General features: G+C 39.1%; 1 protein-coding gene across 1 annotated transcript; it reads left to right on the forward strand.

Annotated features, from left to right (window-relative positions):
* The first annotated feature begins 318 nt into the window (after positions 1-318).
* fam171b (family with sequence similarity 171 member B) lies at positions 319-13,823 on the forward strand. Its single transcript, XM_088332611.1, has 8 exons — positions 319-984; positions 2,362-2,595; positions 5,434-5,526; positions 5,606-5,758; positions 7,997-8,167; positions 8,243-8,356; positions 10,289-10,403; positions 10,481-13,823. Exons 1-8 carry the CDS (start codon positions 765-767, stop codon positions 11,745-11,747), a joined length of 2,367 nt encoding a protein of 788 aa, XP_088188737.1. The 5' UTR covers positions 319-764; the 3' UTR covers positions 11,748-13,823.
* The last annotated feature ends 1,738 nt before the right edge of the window (positions 13,824-15,561 follow it).

Consider the following 15,561-nt stretch of genomic DNA (forward strand, 5'->3'; position numbering starts at 1 on the left):
TGGGAGGAAATCTTAATGCCCGGAGGAAACCCATGTAGAATTTCCGCACTCAGCATGGAGAGGCTGCGGTAGCTGGAATTGAACACTGGACCTCTGTACCGTGGGGCTGCGCGCTAGCCACCCATCCACCATGCTGCCTCCTTTGATCGTATAACAGAAAATAAAGGACTTTATGGAAATATTGAATTAACCTCTCCAGCGTTGATAAACCCTGATGATTTGCCCATCAGAAATATTACAAAGTGGCTCACAAAAATCTGAATGAAATTGAAAAAGTTTAGATCACCATCAAATGTAAGCTATAAAATTCAGTTTCCTTTTTACTGGAATTTTTTAACATTTAGACTCGAGGATGACTTCACTGTAAACGGGAAGCACAAACGCCGAACAACGTCAGAGCTTCTCTTTCGCAAAGATGTGTATCTGCATTGGATGTCACTCTGGTGCGTTTGCTCTATTGCTAATTTCTACCACAAACGTTATGTTGTTTTCCTTTAAACTCTAGATATTTAAGTGTTATTAGTTTCTTCAACGTGGATTACAAACACTAGTGAAAGGAATCAAAATCAAAAAGTTTTATGGCGTAGCAATCTGCCTTTTCCTAATATACGATCTTTCGGCGTACACACCGCCCAGCCTCAGCACCACGCATCCTCCGTCGCCCCTCTACTTGATTGTCTCCAAGTCAATCTAGCAGACCCTCGGCCGTGTTTTTCTCGCTCTTAGCGGGCCGTTATGTCTGTACTATTTCTTCATGTTTCGCCATGCCCAATGCCGATTGCTGCCTGACTCCATTCCTCGCGCCGCCTTTGCGGCTACCGCTTCTGCTCTTTGTGCTTTGCCTACTTCTTGTTTCTTCTGATGTGGAAGCCGCGGAGGAGGGCGGAGGCCTTCCCCCTACCTTGCCCGGGAACAATGGCTTTCACGCCGTCAACACGCCGAGCCCCACGAGGATATTTCTTGGGACCCCCTCTGGAACCGAAGGTGAGTATTTGAGCCACCCGTTGTTGACCGTGATGATGTAATCGCGTTTGCTGTAATAGGCTTTGTTATGATATTTATTTAATTGTTTTAACCGCTACTGCTATTTTTGTCCGACAGCTACTTAAGTGCAATTCAACCCACAAGGGAGTAGTCATATATTTCAAATAAAGTCTCGGCATGCAGGATTACACCAAGATCAGAAAATGTTAAGAAAGAGGCACATTGTAATCCCTTGTTGCCCGTCAGATATGGAAGTGTGTGTCAGCAAAAAATAGCTGCATGAATTGCGTGCAGTGACGGGGCCTGCCCATATTATCTCAGTAAATAAGTAAAATAACCAGTGTTGATTTACAATTTAAGTGTACATTTGAATCCTATCCCAGTGAATGTACAGGGCATTCTAAAAAAAGATATCTTTTGAGATGTAAAAATCACAGAAAGTATACGATAAAGGAAAATAGAATTAAAAAGTATAAAATGTTTTCATCCATTTTTGAATGAGAATTTCCAAAACATGTGGATTATGTGAACAATTTCACAAATGTTCAATATGCGCACCACCTGGGACACAGGATACGTCGGTAATCCAGTTGCTGCCAAATACATTGAAGAATATATTGGGTAATACTATTTCTGTAGAAGTATTTTTAAGTACTTCTATAGAAGTATAATTTGGGCATTTCTGTACTATTTTGTAATATTTCAAAAGTAGTATTTTTGTTGAATCTCTTTGGGATTTTTGTAACATTATTGTAGTAATTGTATTGTCGTATTTCTGTTGTAGTATTTTTGTAGTGGCATTGTATTATTACTGTGGTAGTATTTTTGTATTATTTCTATGGTATTTTTTTCAAAATGAATGAACAGTAATATATTAGTTCACTGTTTGTAAACACTGAATTTGATATTTCGTTTGAATATATTTGTAGTGTTTTGTAGTATTTCTTCAGTAGTATATCTGTGTAGACACACAAAGGGACAATGGGGACACAGTTGACACCAAAATACAGGTTTTTATTAGAAGTACTATATTTACAATTATATTTATTGTCATTACATTTTGAACATTTTTGTTAGACTTGCTGTAAGATAAAGCATGAAGATCCACATGTGGCCTGTGGCTTGGAGTTTGCCCACCCCTGCTTTAAAGAGTCTGTTATTTTGTACACTGGAGCGGTATTTTACCCCTACTGTTGCATCGACTCTAACAGAAATATGCGAGAGTGACATTGTAAACCAAGAGGACCCATTTTTTTCACCAACACTGGAGGTTATTGTGTCCCCCTTTACTCTGTCTATTGCTGGAAGAACACCAGAGGAGTTAAAACACTTTGACAATGAATTTTGAACTGTGGCAAATTTGCTGTTCATTTATAGAGCCCCGGTTTGCCTTAAGAGTACTGGTGAGAGACATGTTGACCCGTCAGCTTCTGCCAGAAGCCTCAGTTGGTGTTTTCGTCAACCACACTTTGAGTAGCTCCACCTGGACGGGGGAGAAAGGTGAGGCTCTTTTGTGGGTGCCGTACAGCCCCAAGATGAGTCTAACCCTGGTGGCCACGAAGAAAGGGTATGTCCTCGGCCCAATGCCTTGGAGCACTACCAGAAGACCAAGTGAGTAGCACCTGCCGGAGTTATCAATTATTTTTCGTTATGTACTACTAAAATGGAGCTTGCTATGATTTGAGGTATTGTTACTTCCACTGTACTGTATATTGATATTCGTATCAGCAACCATGGGAATATAAGGCATTCATGACTACCCGCCAATATTCTTTTAAATGTCTTATCTTGTGGGTTTTCTCAAAAATATGTCTTTCATAAACAAATAGGGAACAGATATTTATTCTAAGGGACATTTAGCGCCTCCTAGTGGTAAAAATAGTTTGAAAAACTATATAATTATGAATAATGAGCAAAAATACATGAATTATCATAGAAACATACTCATGGGATAAGAAATTTGAACCTATTTTACACCTCATGAGCCTCATTTAGAGGGAGCCAGCATATTTGTCAGGCATCTTGCTGCTACAGGTACCCAATTAACTAAAGAACTTCGAAAAGGTCTGGGCAAGAAAATAAGAAATAATGATACAGTTTGGTCACTTGAAATCTCTGTAGTTTGTATTCATCCTTGTTGTTCGTAGCTCTTAATTTTGCCTGCATGACCCAATACGGATACATTGACTGGTCAAATATTACACATTGTCCCTTTAAGATAAAATGTAAACAAACGTGCCTTTTTTGATTACCGTATTTTCCGCACTATATGGCGCACCATGTTATAAGGCGCACCTTCAATGAATGATATATTTTAAAACTTATGCCATACATAAGACGCACCCCATTATAAGGCGCTATAAGTGCATGCTGGTTTAAGATCAGGTAATTGTGCAATTTTGTAATTGTAATCCTGTGCAGTCCTTCGAGACATTTTTGGGATTAAGGGCTATTTACGGTAAATAAATGTGACGACTTGACTACAGTAGAGAATGTAGTTACTTTATGCAACCTCTAGATGTTGCCACGCTCAAGGGAATGTCAACAAAATATTCAAAAAGGTCAAACTTTATTAACAAACAAGCTTTCCACAACTCCATTCACTCCCAAAATAAATAAACAGCCGTTTTATTATTTTCTCTGAGGTAAAGCATTTTCGTGACACATCTTTGACATCTTTGAACAACATCGACATATCATTTTATTTTTTGTCCATTTAGTCAACACGCAAAGAAAAAAACGTCTGATACTGTTATTTTAAATGAAACGTTAGTGCAATCGCAATAAAGTGACACTCGTAATGTGCAAAAACAACGAGTGCAAAGCAATAACATAATAACTGTAAAATGTAAAACGTAAACACACAAAAGAAAAACAAAGATCACTCTATAAGCTCCTCATCGACGAATCCCTCGAATTCTTCTTCTGCTGTGTTCGAATTGACCATATCTCAGTGAATGGGCCATCCAACACGTCCGGTGTTTTTGTGCCAGCGCTGTTGCCTTCATACGTATAGTTATCGTACTGACACTTCTGCTTGCCGCTCTTTGTTGAACAACCCACTGTTCAAGTGTCTCCTCTAACTCTGGCCATCTTGCTTTATTGCCACGGAAACTTTGTTGAGTTTTCCTTACTTGGCGGAGCTTATCTTCATCCTTTCTCCACTTCCGTACCATCGATTTTTTTAAGTTTCACTCTCTCGCTGCCGCTCTATTGCCGTGTTGTGCTGCGTGACTGATCGCTTTGAGTTTAAACTCGGCGTTGTACGCGTGTCTCTTAACAGGAGCCATTTTCTTATACAAATGCACGTATGAAAGAGAATCTCGCTCTCTCTCTCTCTCTCTCGCTCTCTCTCTCTCTCAAACGTGACATTCTGAATAATTCTGCGTTTGTTTAAGGTAAATTGTGCTTTACATCTTCACCAGTCATAACCCTGGATTCAGACAAATACTGTATTTGTTGAATATGAATTAAGCAGTTTAATGGGGTAGCCATTTTGCCACTTAGTAAACAAATACAACACGAGCCCCGGCAACTACCAATCGTTTAATATTTCCCAGTATGCACAGCGCGAAAAATGGAGTCGGCGGCTGTTTCTCGTAGTTGCGAGACCTTGCGAATTTAATATTGAGCCATATATAAGGCGCACTGTGTTATAAGGCGCATGGTCAGCTTTTGAAAAAAAACAAGACTTTTAGGTGCGCCTTATAGTGCGGAAAATACGGTAGTCCATCACAGAGTTTCAAGCATAAATGCTGAGAAAATATGTTATATTTGGCTAGGTGTTTGCCTTTTTGTATTTATTAAGATATAAAGGCGACTAGGTATCAATGATAATTCATAAGTATTGAAGAATCAATACAAATACACAAAATGAAAATATTGAACATGGTACATTTTATCATCAGTGTCGTTGGCAAAGAAGGTCAAATACAGAATTATTGACATCACATTTATTTGTATAGCCCTGAATATATTTTTGACATTACTACATTGTTGATTTGGTAAATTATTTTATAGTTATTGAATGATTTAACTCATGAATTACTGTTGTTGTGCAACAAAAAAGGTGAATTAAGAAATATGAGATGGGAAATGTGCAATATCTATGTTTATTTATACTTTTGACAAGAACACGGATCAGAATTTCAAATGAAAGTCCTTACAATATGAGACAAATAAAGCAAACCATAACCTTGTGTCTTTAATAAATTAAAAGAAAAAGTACAATTTTCCCAAATGTATAATCTAGAGGTTTCCATAATTTCTTCTCTGGCCCGCACGTGGAAATATTTTCTTTATGAAAGTAAACAAAAATAGCTCCAAGAGATTGATTAAGGTAGATACACGATTCAAATGATAAATTTTATGAAAAAATGATCAAAATCTTAAAGAGGACATAAAAATCTGTAAAAATGATAAAATCCATGTTTGGCCATCTCGTTGCAGTCTTCTCTGCCGTGACGTTGCTGCTCCTTCCTCAGAGGCAAGGCAACATCTGGCTGTTTGAAGATTCCGTTCTTATCACAGCCAAGCTACCTGGTATGAGAATTAATTCAGCTTGTATGCACGACAACATCAATCTATTTTTAAACTTCAATATTTTCTCCGGATTTTACAGACAGTGCCTCTCAACCAAAGATAAAAATCCCCAACAACCTTCTTTCACTACCCAGCAACGGCAATGTGTCATCATTGGCAGCTTACCTGACTGTGCCAAAGTTAGGAAGAGGGTGTGTTGACTGCACTCAAGGCATTTTCGTCAACACATCAGGTAAACAAGTAAACGGTGATACTTAATCATTTGCGGGGGAAAAACCTTATATCACTGAAAATTAAGTTGGGCAAAGTCTGAAGGTACTGTTAGCCCTGTTTTTTTGCGGTTAAGGGAAAATGGACTCTCCCTACAATAGGCAAAATCCACAAAGTAGCATATTGTTAGTGAGACGTATTTTCTTCTTGCAACAGACCAAATCCAGACGAACGAATTGTTTTCTCATTCGTTATTCTTGCATATCGCAAAGTCACAACACCCACAATTTAAATTTAAGGCATGTAAAAGGACGATATGTGGAAAAAGAATACTGTGAAAAATGATAGAAAAATAGCACTGTAGAGCGCGTGTTGGAATTGAATGTACTTGTTGGGCCATCTTTTTTTGGCGCAAAACATTTTCTAAAAAAAACGTTTACGAACCTGCGACAAACCGAGGCCCAAAAGTCCGAAGGATTAGGTAGCAAGGGATTACAGTATTTGCGGCATAGTGGCTGTGTGGTTTGCGCGCAGTCTCACGGTGCAGACGTTCAGGGTTAAAGTTCAGCTACCTCAGCCTCCCCGTGTGGAGTTTGCATGTTCTTCCAGTGTCTGCGTGGGTTTCTCCCGGGCACTCCGGTTTCCTACCACATTCCAAAAAACACGCATGGCTTGTCCAAATTGTCCCTAGGTGTGTATGAGCGAGTGAATGGTTGTCTGTCCCTGTGTGCCCTGCGACTGGCTGGCAACCAGTTCAGGGTGTCCCCTGCTCACTGCCCACTGTTGAACTCCAGCAACTCCGCTACCCCTACTGAGAATAAGAGTTGCAGATAATGAAAGGAATAATGGATGGATTACAGTATTTGACATGTTACTACACTGTAAAAACATGGGGTTTTGCATAAAGAACAACCAGAAAAACTGTAAAATATCTTTTTTATGCAAGATAATTTCGGGAGAGTGTGAGGGGTTGAAGTTGTATTTAGTGACTACTAAATGGGACTGGAATGAATAAAGAGTGAAAAGCATCATGTAACAACATTGGGAAAATTTCAGTAATATCAAATCCCCATTGTACACTGACTACTTTCCCTTGTATTTTGTTATTATTTATAGTCTCTTGATATAATAACTGAGGTAAATTTATATATGTAAGAGATGTCAATCCAAATTGGAGGTTTGAGGCCAGAAGAAGACATTAATGTTTTCACTGCTTGGAGCAGAGCTCTCTGCCCCCTCAAAATTGGATCTGGAGCAGATATTAGGACGGCACAAAAGGAGAAGGGCAGAGGGTGGCGTTGTTACATCTATATGCCGGGTACGAGAGAGTGCAGGGAGAACCTCCTCCTTATTAAAAGACAATTAGTTTGTTGAGGACTGGCAATAAAATTGTGTTCCGAGCCACTTGAGCTGAGTCAATAAACCTTTCTTTTATGCCCAGCCAGCATGTCAAATATCTATATGGAGGGCATCGGAGCAACTTTTCCCATGCCTCACTATACACCAGTGTTCTCGTTTGCCCGCGTCCCTGCGTCCTAGACGCATCATTTTTGCTGGGGATGCATAAATCAAATCAACATGCGTCCCCGGGACGCAACTTTTTTGACACAAAATTGTCATTATTACCCGATTACATTTTTTTTAAACAAAGATTTACCGCACTCCAAACTTTTCGTCAGGCAGATCCGGCAGATGTTGTTTTGGTCTCGCGGTTCGAGTTTACGTCTGCACGCCGATCTCGAGTTGCGTGGTGAAAAGTCCGTCTCTTTTTAGAGAACCGGCTTTTTTGGCTCAACTCATTCAAGAGAGCCGGCTCTCAAATGGCTCACTTGCCTTGATGCATTATATTACGAATTATTATGTTGTATAAAGAAGTTAAGAAAAAAAAGGAAGTATTAAAGGAGAAAATGAAAAAAAGACAGGTTTGTGGTTATCCCTTAATCGGTATATTACCAACAATAATTTGATGCAGAAAATGAATTAATATTTTGATGATTAAAAGTGAATGAATATATAGATTTTTATTATATATTTGTCACCGATTTACAATTTCAACCTCGATAATCCTAAATTTTGGGGACCCATAGATCTCTGTTGGGACCCATAGATTTTTGAGCATGCGAGTCCCGGGACTCATCACTTTTCAGAGGTAAAATGAACACTGATACACTGCAATAATTTCTTACCAGCAGTCTCACTTTTGAGTTACAGATAAACATATTTTCTTAATGAGATCAATTATATTACCGCCTGTTTGTAGTTTTCAGAAGCGTTAGTTTGAAACCAGTGGTAGCAGTCAGTATCCTTCTGTATTCGGGAGGAGACGAGCTCCAAGTTCGAGGCCCAATCCAAATCAGCGTACCTCTCGGAAGCAAAACCCGCTTCCGTGCCTCCGACACCTTGCCAGCTTGGGCCTTCAACCTTCAGACCGGTAGGAGTCATACATTAAGGAGTGGTAAAGTTATGAAATATAAAAAATATTTGGAATTATTGATTGTGTATAAAGGTGCCTGGGAGAATCAAGGACTGGGAATAGTCCAGGCAGTCGATGGGGAGCTGGTTTGGATGTACACTGCTTCTCACCTGGGATATTGGATTGCTGCCCCTCTACCTTCATATGGTAAATATGCATGCAAAGTATCTGAGTGCTGCATCAGGAACGTTTTCTATGGACCCCGAGATGATCTTAAGTCATTATTAGAACCGGCCTGCAGACTACAGCATGCTGGCACCCTGCAGATCTTTACACGCAGAAATAATAAATTGCCCACTATGTAACGGCAATGCATGAGAAAGACAGGGAGAAAGAACATCAGTTCCAAGTACACCTGCCCATCAACATGATTGGCTATTTACTTCTTACATGTAATAGACTATAGTTTTTAAAACATATATAACATTTTTCTTAGAATCTAGTTTGCATCGAAGTTTGTTGTTAAAGTACTTTGCAAATACATTTCAAGTGAATGATTTTATAAAAAGAACTATTGCTTTTTTTATCTGACCATATTGGAATACGGGCAGCACGGCAGCACAGTGGTTAGCGCATGTGGTCCCTGAGGTCATGAGATCGAACCTTCCCTGTGTGGGGTTTGCATGTTCTCCCCGTGCTTGCGTGGGTTTCCTCCAAGCACTCCGGTTTCCTCCCATATTCCAAAGACATGGATGTCAGGTTAATTGGCCGGTCCAAATTTTCCGTTGGTGTAAATATAAAAAGCGAATTGTTTGTCCCTGTGTGCCATGCAACTGGCTGGGAACCAGTTCAGGGTGTCCCCTGCCCATTGCCTGAAGATAGTTGGGATGGGCTCCAGCACCCCCGCGACCCTACTGAGGATAAGCCATGCAGATAATGGATGGATCGTTGGATGGATATTGGAATATATTTGGTTGGTTTTCAGAAGGTCAAATTTGGTTCACCAGGCTAAATGAAGCATTTAAAAAAAAATTCAATAAACATTCAATCGTCCGTCCCTCGGCTTGTAGCATAATGTTCCATTTGGCCCGCCGTTCATTTAACTTTGATACGCCTGCAATACAACGATATTTATTGGTAAATTATTACACTGTGTCCCTTTAATCAGAAAAACAAGTTAAAAACAGTTTAACAAAAATAAGGAAAATTATACTTCAAAAGATCTACCAATAGGGTGATAATTTACAGCAAATTTTTAGAACTCAGGGCCCGCAGGCCAATTGTGGCCCACCTCATAGTTTTATGTGGCCCGCGGGACATTGCCGAGAGAATCACAATGACCTGGAGTTTTAAATATGTCCACTGGATGTCACCAAAGCCAGGCTCCACTTTAGTAGTATTTGCTGACAACCATTTATCAACCAAAAAGGAAATCCCCATCCCAATGTTATTTCTCTTGAAATACAAGTCACAGACAGACACACTGTTTGGGCCAATATAATGGGATGTTTCTCTTAATCACAACCTTTGCTACTAAACTACGCTTTTTATCCCCAGTGATTGGAAATTATCAGTTAGCATCTGGATTAAAAAGTACATATTAAAATAAGTAACGCCTTGGTGTCTTTGCAGAAATTTAAAGAAGCTTTAGTACTTTTCTATACTTAAGACATGAACTCTCACAGTGAAAGTATCATATTCAGGTAGACATGTTCATTAAAAACAAAAATAAAAGTGGAGAGACTTTTAAATCTATCATTTAATCATCATTATCATTTGTGTTTGCATGCTATTTTTGTCACTTTCCAGTCTGCATGAGTTCCACAAGATAAAACAAAGACTGTAGGGAAAATTAACTGAATTATTGCCTTGCTTTTTATTTTACACAGTGCACAGTTGATAACGACTAAATAGATTAAATCTTAGTGAAAAAAAAAACATTTTGAGGGAAAACCCTCCCTGAATCATTGTTTTTAATGAAATCTTACATACCTGAGCCTCTAAAAGACCCCTACACTCCCTACTAGTCCTGCTTCCGTGATGATGTTTTTTTTCTGCTATGTGGCACCCAAGCCTAAATGACACCCCTGGTTTGCAGTATGGGTTTGGAAGACTAATCATTTATTTTTTTTCTCTCAGATAGTGGAAGCTCCTTGGATTTCCTTTCTTACCACACCCTCTTGTTGGTGGGAATACTGGCAGGAACTCTTGTGGTGGTGATCGGAATCCTGTCTTTGCTGTTGTGTCATTGCAGGTAGGAAATTGCGTGCATTTTATACGATAAAACAAATATTTTTTTTTCTGAAAACAATTAAAATCTTTCTCCACAAGCTCCCACCGAGAGCCAAGGGGCAGACGAGCCCGTTTTTCTAAACTCACAGTGGTGAAAAAGGACCAAACCACTTCCATGCACCTGGAAGAAGGTTTGCTCTTCCGCTCAGGTGAGAACATCCTGGCATCCTGCAACATCCAGAGCGACCCGTTGTCCACCCCAAGGCACAAGGCCAACTACAACATCTACGTAGAGGACCCATCTGCTCAAGTCAAAGTGCCTCCTTATGAGAATTTTTCCACTGATGGTATCAAAGTCCCACAAGTACATTCCCACTACATCAACAACGAAGATGTATCTAGATTTATGGATCAGAACTGCAGCAACATAAACGTTGACAGCTTCTTTCCTGACAAATTGGTTCACATCTACAACCATCCTGTAGCCATCATCCCGGCACCGGATATTTTCGGCACCCATGATCCGCAAAAAGACGGTTGCAAGTCGGCCACCTTCCCCCGCAACGGGAACGAGTTCGAAGCAGCGAGTAAAGACAGCTATACTCAGACAATCTGCAAAGTCCAAAGTGGCCAAAAGCAGAACAACCAAGATGAGCCCCAGCCTCTCGAAACTCCGCCTCCTGCCACAGGTCCCCCCTCTGTCTGGGGCCGCTACAGCAACCTCTTGGAGTCCTCCGTCTCAGTTCCCGGAACTCTCAACGAGGCGGCTGGGATGGAGGGCTTTGGTGGCGGCCATGGCATCTCGGGTGAGCTGCAGGGCATTTCGGAGCGGACCCTGCTGGAGCTAACCAAAGGAAGATCTTCCGCCCACCCCCGGGCCTGGTTCGTCTCCCTGGATGGGAAACCAGCCGCTCAGGTGCGCCACTCCATCATCGAGCTCCAAAGTCGCCACCGCCCGCCAAGCAGTAATGACACTAGCCTGGATTCTGGGGTGGACATGAATGAGCCTCAGCAGAACATCCGTGAGCTGCGGCGGGAGAGGATGTCCGTCAGGGCTCCTTCGCTCCCACAGCACAATAGAAAGTATGGCGAAGAGCAGGATCTGAGCAGTAGCGAGAGTGGTACCACTGCCACCGGCACCCCAGAGGACCACTCCCTCAGGAACATACTGGACGGGAGCAGCGGCGCCATTCCCAACATTCCCGAGGAGCAGGACGGAATTGACACGTCCAGTACTCAGGAAGAAAGCGAAGTGAGCGGGACTCCCCCGCCCCGTCGCCTGCGGAAAGGGAAAGAGAAGGTGAAATCGGAGAAAAGAAGCACCAAGCATGTCAGGGAGGGAAGAGCCCTGACCAAGCGAAAATAGAAAAGGCAAGAAGTCCGAGCATGAGAATTCCACTTTCCAGGAACTCTGAGGCCCCCTCTGGCTAGGTTTTCCTTACCACCAAAAAAAAGGTTGAATATTCGGGGAAAAAAATACAGGAAATTACAATAATCTTTCTGAATAAAAAAATCTAGTTCTGATGTCAGCCTATTTTCTGGTTTTAAAAGGACATTATGTATTGTTTCGCACCTCCTAGTGGTGAAAATTCGTATTTCATTAGAAAAAGAACAATATTGATTTGACTAATAAGCAAAAATACGTGAATATGAACGTGCATTTGAAAAAATACCAGTAGGTCAAGAAATGTGTATTTAATTTAGATAAGATGAGGCTCATTTAGAAAAAGCTTACATAATTGTCGGCCATCTTATGAAAAAGGTTTTTCAAAAAATGAGAAGAAAAATGGTGCAGTATGGTAACTTTGATTATTCGTAGTTCCTTGTGCTTTTTAGCACTCATTTTTTTGGATGCATGAGACAATACAGTAACATTTAGTGGTATACTCTTTACTTTAATACTGGCCTGTGTGGAGCATCAAGCAAAGAGAATTTTGGGAAAAAAAAACTTACAAAATTAACTAAAAAATAACTAAATGAACTAAAAATAATATAGATAAAATAAGAAGTAGAAAACAAGAATCAAATATAGTGTTCTTGGAATTTTAGTATTATATAATTATAGTAATAGTAGTATATTACTTAAAATGTACGCATTATTTCAATATTTTACTGTTTTGCAACTGTCTTAATTCTCTCGATCTACGGCATTTAAAAACAAGATTTATTCGTACTACTTAACACTAATAAAATAATTTGAAAACGAGAAATTGTTATTGGGAAGTTGGGAAGTTTCCTATGTTGTTATATTTGTAACTTATTCATCTTTCCAGATAAACAATAAAGTAATAATAAAAACAATAATAAGTAAAAATAGCAACAAGTTGGAGGGAGTCTTATTTTACTATATTCTCTTCTCAATTTTTCAGAGGGACGCTGTGCAGTGTCCCCCGGCAATGTTGTTGTCGAACTTCTTGATTGTATAACTTTGATTGTCCACAACTTCTTTCAAAAGCATCAAATACATACAACCACATTCTGAAGATCACCAGCAATGTCCCACAATCGAGGCAATGAAGGTGCTTTTTGCCTTCTTTTTTCCTCCATCAATGAAGTCGAGTTCGACGGAGATTATGCTGGCCAGTCCGTGGGACAGAATACAGGACAACAATAACGCAGTGCACTTATGTACATATACAGTTCAATACCCCAATCTTTCCTGCCACACTCAACCAATGCTGAGATTCTTAGTATAGTGGTTCTCTGCTTAGGCGATACCATTTGTTGAACTCAGCTGCCTTTTTTAAATTGCATGGCAAATAGATTCCTTCTTTTTAGGAAAATTATGTATCACTGTCGTGGAAATTTAGCAGTTTACTGAGTGCAAACATCATTTATTCGTGCAGCAATCTTTTCATTGTTATTCTATGTTCTCCATCCATCTTTTGAATTATATTTTGTGCCTTGGAGAGTCACTTGAATAAGTGTGTATTGTAAATAACGGTAGCCGAGCAACAACGCCGTCCGCTATCCTGTCCTGTCAGGGATTTCATGTTCAGGCAGTAAGGCCAAATCCAGAAATATTTGCAGCAAAATTGATGTTCAAAGCTGAACAGATTTGCCAGATGTAGTCTTCCATTATGGATTCAGGCTTTGCTTTGTTTGTCTAGTACTTGTGTGTAAATATTCAAATAGCTTCTGTTATGTGACTGTGGTGTTGGTTGCAGTTTTCTTCTAAAGCTACAAGCGTTGTTGCTTAATGAAGCCATCACTTAAAACTTTACATTCATTATTTAACATGGGTAAAATAAATTTATTTTAAAAGTAGCACCAATAAGAACATTTAAAGGCTAAAAAAAAACAACAAAACATTCCCTGGATTGGAGAATGTGTCTTTAAATTGCTGAGTGTAGGCTATTTGTATCTTTTTGTAACCCACGTTGTGTTTATTTGCAGTGATTTGTGTACTGTATTATTTTTTCGTGCTTTAAATTATTAAACAGCATTATTTAAAATCTCTGAGTGAACGTTCATTTGGAATAAAAAACCGACGATGTTAATCCTTTTTCAGTTTTTCAGGGTATCAAATGCAATGTAAGGAAAACTAGTGTCAGAAGTTTGAACATTTGGACACAAGGGAGCAGTGTTCATCACTTTCAAGTATACGTTTCTTGTTTTCATTAACACACTAAGACATCATATTTGCGTTTGTATCAAAACATGGTAATGACACAATAATGATCAGAATACAATTCCAAAATATACACCCAAAACAGATTTGATGATAAGTGATTAAAGCCGCCCACTTATTATTCAAGTATATTTGCTTTGTACAATATTTTTTCCAACATTGGTGTATAACGTGGATAGGACTTGGTTAATGGTTATTTGCAACCTAAAGTAATAGAAGTCATTAATTTGACACCTAGAAAAATGATGAAAAGTTTCTTTGTTTTCCTTATTCCTAACTTTTTTTCTTATAAATCAGAATGCTCGTTTTAAGTATTATTCTACTAGAAAAATATATATATATATAATGTGTTGATTACATGTATATTTTTACAACTCTTATAACTTCAAATAATATTTTCCTTATTACAAGAAAGAAGAACAAGTCAAATTTATCCTGAAGAGTTAATTATAGTTTAAAGGGCCATTGTGAATTATTTAGCACCTCCCAGTGGCCAAAATTCATTAAAAAAATATTTCTTTAACTAAAAAGCAAAAATACATGAACTATCTAATAAAAAGCATTTTTCAAAAACTGGTGGGTTAAGAAATGTGATTATTTTTCACACAATATGAGCCTCAGTTAGAAGGAGTTGACATAATTGTCTGCCATGTTGCTGCTACAAAAAACACGTGCAAGGCTGCGCTGGGGGGAAAAAAGAGAAGAAAACGGTGCAGTTTAGTCCCTTTAACTCTCCGTAGTATGTATTCTTCTTTGTGCTTTTTAGCACTCATTTTAGTCGTACAACACAGTACAGAGGCATCTAGTGGTCAAATCATACACACCTTCAAACCCTTCAGAGCAGGGGTGTAAAAGTCAAACGGATGGAACGGCCAAATAAGAAATAATGCTAATCGAATGTTGAAAAAAAGAGGCATACAGTCTAGTGATGCTAATTGAACCTACTGAAAAAGCTAAAATACATTTAATAAGATGGCATGAAAAAGCAATAGTTTCTTATGGTACTGACACTCATACGCCATTTTCATATTTTGCAATCGTTGCAATTCGATTGTTGTCACTGTTTTCCACTTTGCTTTCTGCTTACCGAGAACCAAGGAGAAAAAAAATTAATCCAACAAAATCACAATAAATTCAGATATGGACTCTCTCAAACATGCTGATTGCCTGAACAGGTTGAAGAAATTGTGTAGAGCGTTATCACCATCTACTGTTGAAGGGTGTAACCGACCCTCCGTTTTTATTCTTCTTAGCATTATTTTGCAAATGTTTGTGAGCAATAATATCAAGTTTTGGGTCCCGACTTACAAGTTAAGAAACACTTGCTGTCCATGTATTTTACATGTTAAAGACAAAACTGAATAGAGCAACATGTTTAACATTTAACATAAAATCTTCTGCACATACATTTCAACTGTGCATATATTTAGTATATAGTTAATGTATGTATGTAATGTATTTATTCAATGTGTGTGTGTGTGTGTGGATGGAGGTGTGTACCTGTCTGTTGTCTCGCCTGCGGGGATGTCCCTTTACGCCTACATGGAAG

The sequence above is a fragment of the Urocampus carinirostris genome, chromosome 3, assembly GCF_059441175.1.
Source record: "Urocampus carinirostris isolate Australia breed hairy pipefish chromosome 3, RoL_Ucar_1.0, whole genome shotgun sequence".
Classification (NCBI taxonomy): Eukaryota; Metazoa; Chordata; class Actinopteri; order Syngnathiformes; family Syngnathidae; genus Urocampus; species Urocampus carinirostris.